Source organism: Moschus berezovskii, chromosome 19 (genome assembly GCF_049115385.1).
Source record: "Moschus berezovskii isolate FMDL1 chromosome 19, NW_MosBer_1.0, whole genome shotgun sequence".
NCBI classification, from domain to species: domain Eukaryota; kingdom Metazoa; phylum Chordata; class Mammalia; order Artiodactyla; family Moschidae; genus Moschus; species Moschus berezovskii.
Genome location: NC_142478.1, coordinates 17,243,498 through 17,262,183, shown reverse-complemented (window position 1 = coordinate 17,262,183; position 18,686 = coordinate 17,243,498). Strand labels below are relative to the sequence as shown.

Below are 18,686 nucleotides of genomic sequence, written 5' to 3'. Positions count from 1 at the left end.
TTATTTTTTTGGAGAGATTTAGTAAGTCAAGGTAGCTAGTTACAATTCAGAAAAATCGGACTTTCTAAAGGATAAAAAGTAGATGGGATAACATTTGCACTTAGTGTTTTGAATAGCCCTCAAAATTTTGTGTGACGTCTCTGGTTAATGGCTCTTAGAGAGCATGTCCACTGGTGCAATCAGAAGGCCAGATGTCAAATGCAATGACCCAGTTTCTGCTCACCTACAGAGTGGCCTGCTTAGACAGTTCCCAGCAGCCAGTGGGTCACAACTCTGCTTTCCCCAGCTTGGTAGAGAACAGCTCCTCACTAAGTCTGCCTTGAAGCTGTTATTGCCTAGGAGGACAGTGGTTTTCCTGATGGAACTTCATAGCTTGGCTCTGTCAGGCTATGTCCTGCCCAGATTCTACTCACTCTCCTTGTTCCAAACTATTACTGAACCAGCCAGTCAGAGAGAAAAACCAGCCTATAATCCCAGCCACTGTGCATTCTTCAGCCTGAACAGATAGAAAGCAAGGGATATTTCTGTTCATTGCCCCAGGGAGAAAGGAGATCAGGATTCTAGTCTTGGCTTTGCCAAGGGGTGGGAGACCTGAGTAAGTCACTGAAATTTCTAAGCCTCTGTGTCTCACTTATAATATGAGAGTAAAGACATATGTGTCCTCAAAGGCAGGGGTCCCCAGCCTCTGGGATCTAATGTCTAATGATCTGAGGTAAGGCTAATGTAATAATAACAGAAATTAAGTGCACAATAAATTTCATGAAATTGAATCATCCCCAAACCACCCCTCCCACTCCTGGTCTTCGGAAAACTTGTCTTCCATGAAACTGGTTCCCAGTGCCAAAAAGGTTGGGGACCACTGCTTAAGGTACTTCATTATTCCAAAATCACAGACATTCACATGTCTGAGACAGTAATATTCATAACAAACAAATTGCGTATTACCTGCATTCTAGGCATTTTCTCTTCAAAACAATTACCTGAGAGTATATTATTACATAATAATTTATTATGTGTATAGGATAAAAAACAAAGATCAGAAACATCGCCTAACTTGCCTAAGAGCATGAAGCTGATAAATGGTGGAGATGGAGTTTCAATTCCCACCTATTTGACTGCAGAACTGTCTGCCAAGCTCTGTCATCATCTATGTAAAATAAAAAAGTTGAGGGCACCAAATAAGTTTGACTAAAAGAAGATGAAACTCTCACCAAGTTACGCAGCTAACTCTCAATAAGCCTTCCCTTCTAGCAAATCAGGGTTAACTGAAAGGATGCAAAAATAATAATTTACGTTGTGCAGAAGCTGAGGGTGGGAGGGTTATTCCCTTAACATAGAGGTAGAATGACCTCCAGTGTCAGATCCAGCTTATGGAAGGACAGATATTTCTGACTGGTAACAATTTGTTAGGCCGACTGTCATCCCTCCTTGCCTGAATAAAGGAAACCTACTTCCGTTGAAAGACGCTTACTCCTTGGAAGGAAAGTTATGACCAACCTTGATAGCATATTAAAAAGCAGAGACATTACTTTGCCAACAAAGGTCCGTCTAGTCAAGGCTATGGTTTTTCCCCTGGTCATGTATGGATGTGAGGGTTGGACTGTGAAGAAAGCTGATCGCCGAAGAATTGATGCTTTTGAACTGTGGTGTTGGAGAAGACTCTTGAGAGTCCTTTGGACTGCAAGGAGATCCAACCAGTCCATTCTAAAGGAGGTCAATCCTGGGTGTTCATTGGAAGGACTGATGCTAAAGCTGAAACTGCAATACTTTGGCCACCTCATGCGACCAGTTGACTCACTGGAAAAGACTCTGATGCTAGGAAAGGTTAGGGGCGGGAGGAGAAGGGGACAGAGAATGAGATGGCTGGATGGCATCACCGACTCGATGGACATGAGTTTCAGTGATCTCTGGGAGTTGGTGATGGACAGGGAGGCCTGGCTTGCTGTGATTCATGGGGTCGCAAAGAGTCGCACACGACTGAGTGACTGAACTGAAGTGAACTGAACAATTTATAAGCTGAAATTTCATTTTTTTCCTGCTAAATATCTTCCAGTCCAGTTACTCTTGCTTTACCATGAATCCTCAGAATTAAAGAAGATTTCACGTATTTTAGATGTGCCAGCTTTAAGATATTGGAATTTGTGTAGCTAAACTCCCTAAACATATGAGATACAGGATTAAGGAAGTTTGAATGGATGAGAAAAATTCTAATTAAAAATGAAAGTTCTCAACCACTGATACTTCTCATCACTGGCTGGACAATAATGAATGGGAAAATAGAAACTAGATCAGTATGTTCACTCCTGATGCTGTGTATTAGAATCATCTTTGTACTCAGACATTGGAGTCTAATGCAGTGCCTGCAGCAAGAATATTGCTCCAGACTAGATAAATATGTAGAAACTTCATTTTCCTAATCGTTAGGATCTTTTCTTAAATTTCAAAAGTTCTAATATCAGTAGCCCCAGTCTTTCAGGCAGCAGGAAACAGTTTCATGAAAGACAATTTTTCCCATGGACGAACGTTGGGAGGAGAGGGTTTGGGATGAATCAACCACATTACATTCATTGTGCACTTTATCTCTATTACGATTACTTTGTGATTAACCTTTCCACTAATGATAATCTCTATTTGCACCTCAGATCATCAGACATTAGATTCTCATAAGGAGCACACAACCTAGGTACCTTCCATTTGCAGTCCACAGCAGGGTTCATGCTCCTATGAGAATCTAACGCTGCTGCAGATCTGACAGGGGGTGGAACTCAGGTGGTGATATGAGGGATGGGGAGTGGCTGTAAATACAGATGATGCTTTGCTCACTCCTGCTGTGTGGCCCGGTTCCTGACAAGGATTGGGGACCCCTGTCTTACATCACCCTTATCTTGTGTTGAATAGGTTTATAAAGCAATTGGATATTAGCCTGATTTGCTTGAGAAGAGCTGGATATGACTTAGCGACTCATCGACTCAGTGACTGAGACTGTGTCTCCTGGTCAGACACAATGCCATTGCCATGGTCCATCTTCCCAGTGGCCTTCAACAGATGCGTTATGTTCACCTTTTGTGTTCTGGATTTATTTTCTTTCCTTTTGACTTTTAAATATCATCATGACTGAGAAATAAGTAGCAATATCAAAGGAAGAGTAGTAGATAAAAAGCCACTTAGCCCAGATAAAAATGAGCAAATGGTTACCATCATAGTCATAAAATTAGGGTTCATTAGCTTTACCTAAAGGAGAAGACAGACTACAGCCTTTACTACAGGCTTCACTTTAGTGAAAGCATGAGTAAAACATTAAGTGACAATGTTGCAAGAGTACGGAAGAGTCAGTGGTTAAGACTCTTCACTTCCAGTGAAGGAGGCATGAGTTTGACCCTAAGTCTAGGAATTAGGATTCCACATGCCAAATGGTCCAACCAAAAACAAAAAAAAAAATGTTAAAAAGGAAAAAAAGCATAAGTTAAGGCCAAGCTCAGAACATCAATGTGGATGATGAATAAGCGGTATCATGTGTGGATTAAATGCACAGACTCTAGAGCCTGAATACCTGGTTTCAAACTAATTTCACTAGTTATTAGCTGAGACCTTGTGCAGCAGACTTAACCACTCTGTATTTTGGTTTCATAATATATAAAATGAGGATAATAATTATGAATCATGTAGAGTTACTGGCTAGTTAAATGAATTAGTATACACAGATATACTTATATAAAGGTTTACACAAATAGAAAATTTGGTCTTAAAAATCATACGGAACTTGTAGGTACCCCAAACAGCCAAAATCATCTTGAAAAAGTACAGAGCTGGATGACTTACATTTCATAATTTCAAAACTTACTACAAAGCAATGGTGGTCAAAACAGTATGATGCTGCCCTAAGGATCGATGGAATAGAATTGAGAGTCTAGAAATTAACTCCTATACCTATGGCAATTGGCTTTCATCAAGGGTGTTAAGACCATTAAAGGAGGAAACAATCTGATCAAAATATCAAGGAAGACAAGGCTCTAGACAAGCTGAGGTTGGAACTCTCCTCCTTCACTATGTACTGAAGGTTGGTATGGTGCTTGCGAACCAAGACAAGAATGTAGTGTTTTGTGGCTTGGGGATTTTAGTATTTTTGGAGTCATTTACTTTTCTGAGACAGACATGGTCAGAACATTGCCAACCTCCCAAGAGGCAGTAGAAGTCCCTCCGTGAATAAAGCTTCCTAAGATTCTATACGCTGCCACTTTCCCACTACTCTTAGCAAGTAGAGTGTGGCAGCTGGGGACTTGTGGATGAGTTACTGCATCATAAAAGAAACAAGTCCTACAGAAAAACAGAGAATGGACCTTTTCCAAAGAAGCCGTATATATGGCCAACAGACACATGAAAAGATGTTCAACATGGCTAATCATCTGAGAAATGCAAATCAAAGCCACAGTGAGATATTACCTCACATCTGTCAGAATGACTATCCAAAAAATCCACAAAAGGGTGAGAGGTTGTGGAGAAAACAGAACCCTTGTATACTGCTGGTGGAATGCAAATTGGTGACACCATAATGAAAAATACTATGGAAGTTGTTCCAAAAAGTAAAAACTGAGCTACCATGGGATCCTGCAATTCCATTCCTTAGTATATATGCAAAGAAAATGATAACAGTAATTCCAAAACATATGAAGCCCAATGTTCATAGCAGCATTGTTTACAATACTCAAGGTATGAAAGCAAGAGAAGAGTCCATCAACAAATGAGAGGATAGAGAAGATGTAGAACACACACCGACACCCAACCACACACACACACACAAACACACACAGACACACACTCACAGACACACACTCACAGACACACACACACCCAGAGGAATATTTTTCAGCTGCAAAAAAGAATGAAACTCTGTCTTTGGCAACAACATGGATGGGCCTAAAAGGTGTTATACTTAGTGAAATAAGTCAGAGGAAGACAAATATTTTATTATATCACTTATATGTGGAATCAAAAAAATAGCATAAATGACTGTAACAAAACAGAAATAGACTCCCAGATACAGAGAACAAACTAGTGGTTACCAGTCGGGAGCGGGGGTGGGGGGGAAGGGTGAAACAGGGGTGAGGGATTAAGAGGTATGAACTATTATGTATAATATAAATTAGCTAGAAGAATATATCGGAGAAGGAAATGGCAACCCACTCCAGTGTTCTTGCCTGGAGAATCCCAGGGACGGGGGAGCCTGGTGGGCTTCCGTCTATGGGGTCACACAGAGTCAGACACGACTGAAGTGACTTAGCAGCAGCAGAAGAATATATTACAGAGAACAAGGAATATAGTCAATATTTCATAAAACTCTAAATGCAGCATCATCAATAAAAATACTGAATCACTATGTTGTACACTTGACTACTAATATAACAGTGTAAATCAATTATATTTCAATTAAAAAAAACAGAACATGCTGCTGAATAACCAAAAAATCATAGAAGAAGTCAAAATATGAATAGAAACGGATGAAAATGAAAACACAACAACCCAAAACCTGTGGGACACTGCAAAACAGTGCTAACGGGAAGGTTCTAGCTATACAGGCATACCTCAAGAAAGAAGAAAAAAGTCAAATAAATAACCTAACTCTATACCTAAAGCAGCTAGAAAAAGAAGAAATGAAGAACCCCAGGGTTAGTAGAAGGAAAGAAATCTTAAAAATTAGGGCAGAAATAAATACAAAAGAAACCATAGAAAAAATCAACAAAGCCAAAAGCTGGTTCTTTGAAAGGATAAATAAAATTGACAGACCACTAGCCAGACTCATCAAGAAACAAAGGGAGAAAAATCAAATCAATAAAATTAGAAATGAAAATGGAGAGATCACAACAGACAACACAGAAATACAAAGGATCATAAGAGACTACTATCAGCAATTATATGCCAATGAAACGGACAACTTGGAAGAAACGGACAAATTCTTAGAAAAGTACAAATTTCCAAACTGAAGCAGGAAGAAATAGAAAATCTTAACAGACCCATCACAAGCACGGAAATTGAAACTGTAATCAGAAATCTTCCAGCAAACAAAAGCCAAGGTCCAGATGGCTTTAAAGCCGAATTCTATCAAAAACTTAGAGAACAGCTAACACCTATCCTACTCAAACTCTTCCAGAAAATTGCAGAGGAAGGTGAACTTCCAAACTCATTCTGTGAGGCCACCATCACCCTAATACCAAAACCTGACAAAGATGCCAAAAAAAAAGAAAACTACAGGCCAATATCACTGATGAACATAGATGCAAAAATCCTTAACAAAATTCCAGCAATCAGAATCCAACAACACATTAAAAAGATCATACATCATGACCAAGTGGGCTTTATCCCAGGAGTGCAAGGATTCTTCAACATCCACAAATCAATCAATGTAATACACCACATTAACAAATCGAAAAATAAAAGCCATATGATTATCTCAATAGATGCAGGGAAAGTCTTTGACAAAATTCAACATCCATTTATGATAAAAAAAACCCTCCAGAAAGCAGGAATAGAAGGAACATACCTCAACATAATAAGAGCTATATATGACAAACCCACAGCAAACATTATCCTCAATGGTGAAAAATTGAAAGCATTTCCCCTAAAGTCAGGAACAAGACAAGGGTGTCCACTCTCACCACTACTATTCAATATAGTTTTGGAAGTTTTGGCCACAGCAATCAGAGCAGAAAAAGACATAAAAAGAATCCAAATTGGAAAAGAAGAAGTAAAACTCTCACTGTTTGCAGATGACATGATCCTCTACATAGAAAACCCTAAAGACTCCACCAGAAAATTACTAGAGCTAATCAATGAATATAGTAAAGTTGCAGGATATAAAATCAACACACAGTAATCACTTGCATTCCTATACATTAATAATGAGACAATAGAAAGAGAAACGGAGAAGGCAATGGCAAGCCACTCCAGTACTCTTGCCTGGAGAATCGCATGGACAGAGAAGCCTGGTGGGCTGCAGTCCATGGGGTCGCTACTAGTAGGACACGACTGAGCGACTTCACTTTCACTTTTTACTTTCACACATTGGAGAAGGAAATGGCAACCCACTCCAGTGTTCTTGCCTGGAGAATCCCAGGGATGGGGGAGCCTGGTGGGCTTCCGTCTATGGGGTCACACAGAGTCGGACACGACTGAAGTGACTTAGCAGTAGCAGACTTAGCAGAAAGAGAAAATAAGGAAACAATTCCATTCACCATTGCAACGAAAAGAATAAAATACTTAGGGATATATCTACCTAAAGAAACAAAAGACCTATATATAGAAAACTATAAAACACTGGTTAAAGAAATCAAAGAGAACATTAATAGACGGAGAAATATACCATGTTCATGGATCGGAAGAATCAATGTAGTGAAAAGGAGTATAGTACCCAAAGCAATCTAGAGATGCAGTGCAATCCCTATCAAGCTACCAATTGTATTTTTCACAGAGTTAAAACAAATAATTTCACAATTTGTATGGAAATACAAAAAACCTCGAATAAGCAAAGCAATCTTGAGAAAGAAGAATGGAACTGGAGGAATCAACCTGCTGGACTTCAGGCTCTACTACAAAGCCACAGTCATCAAGACGGTATGGTACTGGCACAAAGACAGAAATACAGATCAATGGAACAAAATAGAAAGGCCAGAGATAAATCCACGCACCTGTGGACACCTTATCTTTGACAAAGAAGGCAAGAATATTCAATGGAGAAAAGACAATCTCTTTAACAAGTGGTGCTGGGAAAACTGGTCAATTACCTGTAAAAGAATGAAACTAAAACACTTTCTAACACCATACACAAATATAAACTCAAAATGGATTAAAGATCTAAACGTAAGACCAGAAACTATAAAACTAGAGGAGAACATAGGCAAACACTCTCCGACATAAATCACAGCAGGATCCTCCATGACCCACCTCCCAGAATATTGGAAATAAAAGCAAAAATAAACAAATGGGACCTAATTAAAATTTAAAGTTTCTGCACAGCAAAGGAAACTATAAGCAAGGTAAAAAGACAGCCTTCAGAATGGGAGAAAATAATAGCAAATGAAGCAACTGACAAAGAATTAATCTAAAAAATATACAAGCAATTCCTGCAGCTCAATCCCAGAAAAATAAATGACCCAATCAAAAAACGGGCCAAAGAACTAAACAGACATTTCTCCAAAGACGACATACAGATGGCTAACAAACACATGAAAACATGTTCAACATCACTCATTATCAGAGAAATGCAAATCAAAACCACAATGAGGTACCATTTCACACCAGTCAGAATGGCTGCTTTCCAAAAGTCTACAAGCAATAAATTCTGGAGAGGGTGTGGAGAAAAGGGAACCCTCTTACATTGTTGGTGGGAATGAAAACTTGTACAGCCACTACGGAGAACAGTGTGGAGATTCCTTAAAAAACTGGAAATAGAACTGCCATACGACCCAGCAATCCCACTTCTGGGCATACACACCAAGGAAACCAGAATTGAAAGAGACACATGTACCCCAATGTTCATCGCACCACTGTTTATAATAGCGAGGACATGGAAGCGACCTAGATGTCCATCTGCAGACGAATGGATAAGAAAGCAGTGGTACATATACACAATGGAGTATTACTCAGCCATTAAAAAGAATACATTTGAATCAATTCTAATGAGGTGGATGAAACTGGAGCCTATTATACAGAGCAAAGTAAGCCAGAAAGAAAAACACCAATACAGTATATTAACGCATATATATGGAATTTAGAAAAATGGTAACGATAACGCTGTATACAAGACAGCAAAAGAGACACAGATGTATAGAACAGTCTTTGGGACTCTGTGGGAGAGGGCGAGGGTGGGATGATTTGGGAGAATGGCATTGAAACATGTATATTATCATATGTGAAACGAATCGCCAGTCCAGGTTCAATGCATGATATAGAATGCTCGGGGCTGGTGCACTTGTATGATCCAGAGGGATGATATTGGGAGGGAGGTGGGGGGGGGGGTTCAAGATGGGGAACACATGTACACCTGGGGCGGATTCATGTCAATGTATGGCAAAACCAATACAATATTGTAAAGTAATTAGCCTCCAAGTAAAATAAAAAAAAAAACAGGAAATGGAAAAATATTAACCTTGGGTTATCTCATATGTCTACTGCAATTCTTGCTCTTTTCTCTATCAGATCCCTGAAATCAGTTTCAGTATATGTCACGACCAAGTTTATTTGAGCAGTAAATAAGGACAATGAAATGAGTATGCTGATATCTAGGTTTTTCTCTATTAATGTTTAATGGCATTGCTTGATGAGAGAGACAGCTTAGAAAGCAGAGGTTGTATGTGTTTGGCTTAATCTGAAAAAATTTAAACCTTTTCCTAATTATATTTTATGATTCATTTCATAGAGAATTTAGAAAGTATTAAAAAGCAGAAAAATTACCCCAATTTGTATAGCCAGAGTTAACCCTGAAATGTTTCCTTTCAGTGTTGTTGCTTTCATTTGACTCATGTGTCATAGAAAACCACACAGATAGGTGCTTATTAAATACACAGATATGATACTAATACTATTAAATACACAGATAATGATACTACCTGTCTGAGTTGGCTGGTAACCTACCTGGTGAACCAAGAGTGCCACTTGTCCCTGAAAGCTGTGTTGCAACAGGTTTTGTAAATATATAACCTATAAAGACATTTAGGGAAATTATATAAAATGTGCTTCCAAAATAGGTTCATAGATGTTTTAGTCATCCTCTAGAGACCAACGTACAAAGAAATTCATCACAATGATGTTAAGTCCAACTTCCCAGCTTGAAACCAGTGCAAGTTGATTTTGAGATACTGTGCCTCCTTCCCCGTCTTAGAAATCCTTCTCCAGGAGTTCAGAGTGAGAGTGTTCATTTCCTTCTAAAAAACCAACTTCACACCAAGCTAGAGATTTATAGATTTGGAAACTAGCCTATGGATCATCTCAGGCTGACCTTTGAGGAATCACTGAAGATTAGAAATGAAAAGGATTTTGATGCCATCTAGTCTGTGTTTTATTTGATAGGCAGGATGACAATGAGACCCATGCGAGTCAATCAGTTCTCCACACTTAAACTGATCTGCATCAAAATTCTGATCATCTGTTGTTTCTGCAACTATTATTAATTGAGAGCCTTCTGCATGCCTAGCAGACTTCACTGGTGGCTCAGATGGTAAAGAATCTGCCTGCAATACAGGAGACGAGGGTTCAGTCCCTGGGTCAGGAAGATGTCATGGAGAAGGGAATGGCAACCTACTCCAGTATTCTTGCCTGGAATATTCCATGGACAGAGAGGTCTGATATGCTACAGTCCATGGGGTCACAGAAAGTAGGATACAACTGAGAGACTAAGCACATACATATGCCTAGCAGAGTGGGGGAGACAAAAATGAACACACAGATATGACTTTTAAGAAATGTAGAGTGCTGTGGTCCCTGAATCTCAGTTCAGAACTCATTCCTGTAACAATTAAATTGAGAGAAACGTTCTCTTCCTAGATTACTGAAGGAAAAAGAGAAGCCTTGCTTCTTTGCTTAGTCATTCTAATGGTGTGCCTGCAGGCGTGTGTGGTGAGCTGCACGCAGATAACCAAGGCCTGTGGACCCAGAGCTCTCTCCAGGTGCTTTTAGCATTAGGACCCTATACTCAAATCAGAGCTTTGGCTTTTCCGTGAACACACTCTGTCTTCTTCTGCCTCAGAACTTCTGTCCTTCATGTCCCTTCTACCTCCACCACCCCTCCCCAGATTTTGAAAGTTTGGCATCTTCTCCTTGTTCAACTTTCATCAGAAATGTCAGCAACTCAGAGGAAAAGGTCCTGGTACCCTTCTCTATGTTGGCCTTCTGCATTATGTTCATCACCTTCCCTGGTTTATTTCTGGGTGCTATTTTTCACTCTTTTCTTATTTCAATACTTGTTCTGCTGAATGTCTCTGTTCCCTCCCTCTATCTGCCCCCACCTGCCCTGAACATGAACTTGGGAACTCATTCGTGTCACTGTCGTGGCCTTGGTGCAGGGTACCTCATACGTACTTTTGAATGCACAAATGAGTGAAGGAATTCAGGGATTGGACATCAAATCATAGAAAAAAAATTACTCTCCACAGGACGAAGTCCTCTGATACACTTAGAAATACTGGCTTTATCCTGTGATTATTGGAGAAAGAAAACAAACTCTTTTCCCATTTCCTCACACTTTTCGTGTCCTCTTCATCTAATGAGTAAGGGTGGTGGCAATCATTTCCAACATCTTTCGAGTATTCTATAAAGAAGTCACATCAAGAGAGTTTCTTTGGAGGATTCCAGACATGCAAAGCTGATGACAGCCTTGGCAATGGATATCAAGGCAGTCTTTGGAGTCACTTAAACTTGCTGACCTCACGAAGTCTCATTAAGGCCTTAACCCATTCTCTGCCTGAGCTTTTGTAGCATGAATTTCTTTCATTTCCAGGAGTCCTTTCCAAATATTGTGTCCCTCCCCTTTCCCCAAAATGTGTCTACTTCGGGGCAGTAACCCCACTCTGCCCTCTGGAACCACACCGTGAATACCGCTGGTCTCCTCTGTGTGAAAGCTTTACGTATATTTGAATATATTTAAATATTATATCATATTCCTGCCATGTATGTCCTTATCCTCAAGCTAAATGTTTTTATTCTTTGCTATTTACAAAATCCGAGTAACTTTGTGTGTGCATGCTAAATCCCTTCAATGTGTTCCACTCTGCCATCCTATGGACTGCAGCCCACTAGGCTTCTCTGTCCATGGGATTCTCCAGGCAAGAATACTGGAGTGGGCTCCTATTTCCTTCTCCAGGAAGATAACTCTGCTAGTCTTCTGTTTTCCTGGAATTTCCCCCTTCTCCTTCACTTCTCAGAAATCACCATCCTATACCCAGGTTTGTTTCCTAGTTTATAATTGTCATCATAGCTAAATACCTATTCACTACTGCCAGACGCTGCAGTAAGGATATTACAGTAATTATTTAGTTCTTAGGTGACTACTTGTAGGCAGCCTTGCTGCTGCTGCTGCTGCTAAGTCACTTCAGTCGTGTCCGACTCTGTGTGACCCCATAGACGGAAGCCCACTAGGCTTCCCCGTCCCTGGGATTCTCCAGGCAAGAACACTGAAGTGGGTTGCCATTTCCTTCTCCAATGTGTGAAAGTGAAAAGTGAAAGTAAGTCGCTCAGTCGTGTCCGACCCTTAGTGACCCCATGGACTGCAGCCTACCAGGCTCCTCCATTTAGGCAGGTACTAACTGTGTTTTACAGACAAGAACACTGAGGCTGAGGGATGGAAAGTAACTTGCCTTAATGCTCCCTGGCTGTAAGATGTGAAGCCAGGTTTGAAACTAGATCTATCATGTCTGTGCTTTAACCATTACACTACTTTATCCCCTAGTGCAGGGTCAGGCAAAAAGTTTGTTCAGATATTTCTATAACATCTTATTAACGAGTGAATTTTTTGGCCAATCTAATATCTAAAAAATTCCTGAATCCCTCCTCCAAATCCTAGAGTGTTCAGTTGATTCTTTACACTCTCTGTAACTCAAATTACAACCACATCTGAAGGGGCTAAACAGATTTCAAATAATTGCCTGCTGCTTATCTAGGTTCTGGGCACTAGTATTTCTGACACATAAATGCTGTATTTGAGAAAAACTTTTAATCCTAATACTCTCAGGAAGAGGCTAAAAGTAATGCTAATTTGATACTACTTCATAATACGCCTATGTTACTTTTTATTTTAATGAATTGACTTCCATTTCTGCCTAAACCACATAACCCCTCAGCCAGTAAGAGTTCTTTCTTTCTGTTTTTTTCCTCTATCACTTCTCAGACCACAAAGTGGAAAATAACGACCCCACCCTCACCCCGCCGCCGCCCCCATGGATTCAGGGTTCATACCGCTGAAAAGGTGAAATTACAAGGTGAAGGAGGAAATTATAATTTTGGGGAAAACTTTTTGGAAAATGAGAAACACAGACCCCCCCATCACCTTCATTAATGCCTCTTTAATTTAGAAGTTAAACTCAGGAAAATGCCAATAAAGCAACACATTCTTTCACACAGACTTGTTTTTCAGACTATTTGATTAAATTGTTTCAAGGCTGGCTAGGCTTACAATTGAACAGTATGCCTCTCATCCAGCCATGGGTAACTTCCCCTACCTTACCAACCCACTCTCAATAAAAGTCCCATCCACCAGACTGGGCTGGGGTCCTGGTGGCTCAGTGGCTAAGAACCTACCTGCCAATGCAGGAGATGTGGGTTTGATCCCTGGGGCGGGATGATCCCCTGGGGAAGGAAATGGGCACCCACTCCAGTATTCCTGCCTGGGAAATTCCATGGACAGAGGAGCCTGGCGGGCTGCAGTTAACAGGGTCACAGAAGCGTCGGGTGCGACTGAGCGACTAAACAGCAAGACTGGGGTCTGAGTGCTGCTCACTCAGTTATCCAGTTAAGTCACACAGGACTAGAATGAGATCGTTCTCTTGTATCTATAATCCTACGTCCCATATAACAGAATCCTGCTAAAAAAGAAAAAACATGCCACCTACCTGACAATAGTAATACAAAGATCATTTTTCGGTCCATCCTGAGATCATAAGCTGGCTTCCCAAGGTCAGTGCAAGAAAACCGCCAAGGATGACTGATGTGACATCTGTGACCTCAGCCAACACAGTTATCTTTCAGGCTCACATTCTCCAGGCATCGGTTGATAGGCTGGGTGGCATTTTTAAATGATGCAAAGTTGTACATTGTCTGTCCATGTAGATATGTGGGTATCTGCTTAACCAGGATTATTAAAGCCTTCAGTGGAGTCTCCACTTCAGGGAACTGGCAGATACATGTTAAAATGAGTTTGCATAAACTCAGGGGGCAGTTCAAGGTAATAGCAGTCAGGAGCCACCCGACTGGACAAATGAGAATTAGACTGTGAAGGCCTGAAATTGGGCTTCCCAGTGGCTCAGCTGGCAAAGAATCTGCCTGCAATGCAGGAGACCCCGGTTGGATTCCTGGGTTGGGAAGTTCCCCTGGAGAAGGGATAGGCTACTGACTCCAGTATTCTTGGACTTCCCTGGTGGCTCAGCTGGTAAAGAATCCTCCCGCAATGCCAGAGACTTGGGTTCGATCCCTGGGTTGGGAAGATCCCCTGGAGGAGGGAATGGCAACCCACTCCAGGACTTTTGCCTGGAGATCCCATGGACAGAGGAGCCTGGTGGGCTACAGTCCATGAGGACACAAAGAGTTGGACACAACAGACCGACTAAATACACACACGCAGGCCTGAGACTAAGGGCCTGAGTCAAGCTGAGGTCGCCAGGAAAATTCTGTTTTAATGTGGAGATTCTTACGGGCCACAGAGAAAACGGCTTCTTACTTGAAGTAAGTATGTTTGAGAACTGGAATTACTGTTAGAGTGCTCTGAGGTTTGAAATACTCTCTAGCTCATGACAAGGCATACAGCAATGTAATAATACATGAGATGCAAGAAATCTTTAATTCAGAATAGAATTTGAATGGAACAGCTAGGGCCCACACGGAACCTGTTAGGTGATTTCTCTCCAAACACACCTCATTATGGAGGCATAGGGTGGATAATTAGGAGATTGGAATTGACATATATAAAATACATAATGAATGGAACCTACTGGATAGCTCGGAGAACTCTACTCAATGCTCTAAATGGGAAGGAAAATCCAAAAAAGAGGGGATATATGTATATGTATAGTTGATTCACTTTACTGTATACTGGAGACTAACACAATACTCGGAGAAGGCAATGGCACCTCCAGTCCAGTACTCTTTCCTCGGAAATCCCATGGACGGAGGAGCCTAGTAGGCTGCAGTCCATGGGGTTGAGAAGAGTCTGACACGGCTGAATGACTTCACTTTCACTTTTCACTTTCATGCATCGGCGAAGGAAATGGCAACCCACTCCAGTGTTCTTGCCCGGAGAATCCCAGGGATGGGGGAGCCTGGTGGGCTGCCATCTATGGGGTCGCACAGAGTTGGACATGACTGAAGCAACTTCACAGCAGCAGCAGCAACACAATATTATGAAACAATTATGTGGTGATGGTCAAGTCACTTAGTCGTGTCCAATTCTTTGTGACCCTATGGACTTAACCCACCAGCCTCCTCTGTTCATGGGATTATCTCAGCAAGAAGATTGGAATGGATTGCCGTTTCCTCCTCCTACAGTTGATTCACTTTAGTGGAGACTAACACAATATTATGAAAAAAATTACACTCCAGTAAAGATTAATTTTTAAAATTATAAGCCATTTTAGACATGTGTCAATCTCAAATAAAAACGATCTTGTACTAGCAAAGAGAAAGGAAGCATAAGTGAAGGAATGATGAGACAAAATGTGAGCACTCAGAATCAAAAAGGATGACCCAGAAACTCGTTGCAAAGCAGATTAAAATGAGACATGTGGTCATTCAAAGAAGATCAGTTTTACAAGGAGGTGGAACAGCAACAACATGAACTAGATCTGAAGCAGCCCCAAAGAAGGTGTTTGGATACTCTATCACAAATGTCTTATTTCCTCTAAGAGATTGTGCAAGTCTTTCCTGCTTGACTCAGAAAATAAATTTGCTCTCAGCAACTGGCTAAATAGAGTCTATGTCTATTTGTACCCACATATTTTTATTTATTTATTTTTGGCTGTGCTGGGTTTTCATTGCTGTGTGGGCTTTTCTCTGGTTGCAGAGACTGGGGGCTACACTCTAGCTGTGGTGCTTGGATGTCCCGTTGCAGAGACTTTCCTTGTTGTGAAGCATGGACTCTAGAGCACACGGGTGTCAGTAGTTGTGGCACGTGGGTTCAGTAGTTGTGGCCTCTGGGCTCTACAGCACAGGCTCAGTAGTTGCAGCAAACAAGCTTAGTTCCATGGCATGTGGGATCCTCCCAGATGAGGGATCAAACCTGTGTCTTCTGCACTGGCAGGAGGATTTTTTACCACTGAGCCATCAGGGAAGTCCCATTATGGTTTTAAAGAAAACTATTTATGAAACTGATATTTGTAGCTTCAGGAAATGGAGCCACCACGAACAATATATTTACTGGGGAAAAGATGGAGATAGATATCCGTTGACATCCCAAGCTCCCTGAAACTGGGGGATAGATGAAGGGTTGAGATGCAGACATGGAGGAGGCGGAGGGGCACAAAGGGGCACCTGAGGACCAGTGCAAAGTCTGAAAGGCCCAGAATCCTGGAGCCCCTCTGAAGGCCCCACCAATGCTCATGAGACAACTGCAGCACAGTTCACAAATAAATCCAGTGTAACCAATCTTTAGCAAACCAACAACTTGCTTAAATTCACTATTTGCTGCTGGGGTAATACCAGGTTGGGCTGCAGATCGTTTTCTCAACAGATAACCTAGTCAAAGAGACCTGAGGAGGAATTAATATGAGCAATAAAGAGTATTCCAGATGGACTACATTTTAAAGAGAAGAGCAATTAACATGAACCTTAAAATGCTTATTTCCCTTGGAAAATGGGTATATAAATTAGCAACTATCCCCACAAGAGACTATTAAGCAGCTATTAAAATCATGTTTTCAAAAAGTGTTGATATGGAGACTCAGGATAAAATAAAGAAGTGGATAACAGCAACCTCAAAAACTGTATACGCAGAAACAAAATCCTGCTTGATTCTTTTCTGCTTGATGCTGTGTGTGAGGTATATGACTACATAGCATTTGTAAAATGAAGCAGGCAAAATCAGGGTAAATTCACTTTGTCTTTTTACAGGGGAAAGTAGAATTCAGTTCAGTCGCTCAGTCGTGTCCAACTCTTTGCGACACAATGAACAGCAGCATGCCAGGCCTCCCTGTCTATCACCAATCCTGGAGTCCACTCAAACCCATATCCATCGATCGATGATGCCATCCAACTATCTCATCCTCTGTCATCTCCTTCTCCTCCTGCCCTCAATCTTTCCCAACATCAGGGTCTTTTCCAATGAGTCAGTTCTTTGCATCAGGTGGCCAAAGTATTGGAGTTTCAGCTTCAACATCAGTCTTTCCAATGAACACCCAGGACTGATCTCCTTTAGGATGGACTGGTTGGATCTCCTTGCAGTCCAAGGGACTCTCAAGAGTCTTCTCTAACACCACAGTTCAAAAGCATCAATTCTTCAGCGCTCAGCTTTCTTTATAGTCCAACTCTCAGATCCATACATGACCATTGGAGAAACCACAGCCTTGACTAAAACGGACCTTGGTTGGCAAAGTAATGTCTCTGTTTTTTAATATGCTGTCTAGGTTGGTCAGAATTTTCCTTCCAAGTAGTAAGCATCTTTTATTTTCATGGCTGCAATCACCATCTGCAGTGATTTTGGAGCCCAGAAAAATGAAGTCAGCCATTGTTTCCACTGTTTCCCCATCTATCTGCCATGAAGTGATGGGGCCGGATGCCATGATCTTAGTTTTCTGAATGTTGAGCTTTAAGCCAACTTTTTCACTCTCCTCTTTTACTTTCATCAAGAGGCTCTTTAGTTCTTCTTCACTTTCTGCCATGAGGGTGGTGCCATCTGCATATCTGCGGTTATTGGTATTTCTCCTGGCAATCTTGATTCCAGCTTGTGCTTCTTCCAGCCCAATGTTTCTCATGACGTACTCTGCAAATAAGTTAAATCAGCAGGGTGACAATATACGGACAGCTTGCCAATCTGATCAAATGGACCACAGCCTTGTCTAACTCAATGAAACTAAGTCATGCCATATGGGGTCACGCAAGACGGACGGGTCATGGTGGAGAGGTCTGACAGAGTGTGGTCCACTGGAGAAGGGAATGGCAAACCACTTCAGTATTCTTGCCTTGAGAACCCCATGAACAAGGGAAAGTGAGAGTCCTCAAATACAGCGTGGGGAAGGTAGCTCCCAACGGGCAGCACAGGGTCTAAAATGAATCTGGACTAAGACAGGAAGGATCTGTATTTATTCAGGATGAACCCCTGGTAGGTTAGAAAGTTGAAGATACATAACTTAAAATAAAAATGATGATCAGATTATATACTGCTGTTTCTAAAATGTTTAAGGTAATTGGAAATACCTATGGTGATTTTGAAAAGAGCATATTTTATTTCCTTTTACAGTTTGTGTGACTGAAATCAGTAACTCTTGTTTTTATAATTAGCTAGTGGTTACCAGTGGGGAGAGGGAAGAGGGAAAGGCAACATGGGGATAGGAGAGTAAGAGGTACAAGCTGTCACGTATAAAAGGAGCTGCAAGGATATATTATCGTACAGGGCTTCCCTGCTGGCTCAGACAGTAAAGAATCCGCCTATAGTGCAGGGGACCTGGGTTTGACCGCTGAGTTGGGAAGATCCCCTGTAGAAGGGAATGGCAACCCACTCCAGTATTCTGGCCTGGAGAATCCCATGCACAGAGGAACCAGGTGGGCTATAGTCTATGGTGTCATAAAGAGTTGGACACAAATGAACATCTAAGTACAGCACATATATTGTACAGCACATAGGGGATATTCTCATAGTTTATAACAACTATAAATGGAGTATACCTTTTAAAAGTTGTGAATCACTACATTCTACAACTGGAACAAATGATAATGTACAGTAACTATACTTCAATTAATTTAAAGGAAAATCAGAAAGAAAATAAACCTAAAATTAAAAT

At 41.1% G+C, this 18,686-nt stretch overlaps 1 protein-coding gene across 2 annotated transcripts in view; it reads right to left on the bottom strand.

The window, feature by feature from the left end:
• Positions 1–13,661, bottom strand: part of GYPA (glycophorin A (MNS blood group)) — a 41,508-nt gene extending 27,847 nt beyond the window's left edge. For both annotated transcript variants that reach the window (XM_088827823.1, XM_088827824.1), the window contains exons 1-2: positions 13,593–13,661; positions 9,625–9,690 (exon numbers count right to left, since the gene is read on the bottom strand). In XM_088827823.1, the coding sequence (XP_088683949.1) occupies positions 9,625–9,690; positions 13,593–13,629 (103 nt within the window). In that variant the 5' untranslated portion in view covers positions 13,630–13,661. The remainder of the gene's footprint in view (positions 1–9,624; positions 9,691–13,592) is intronic.
• Positions 13,662–18,686: the final 5,025 nt, after the last annotated feature.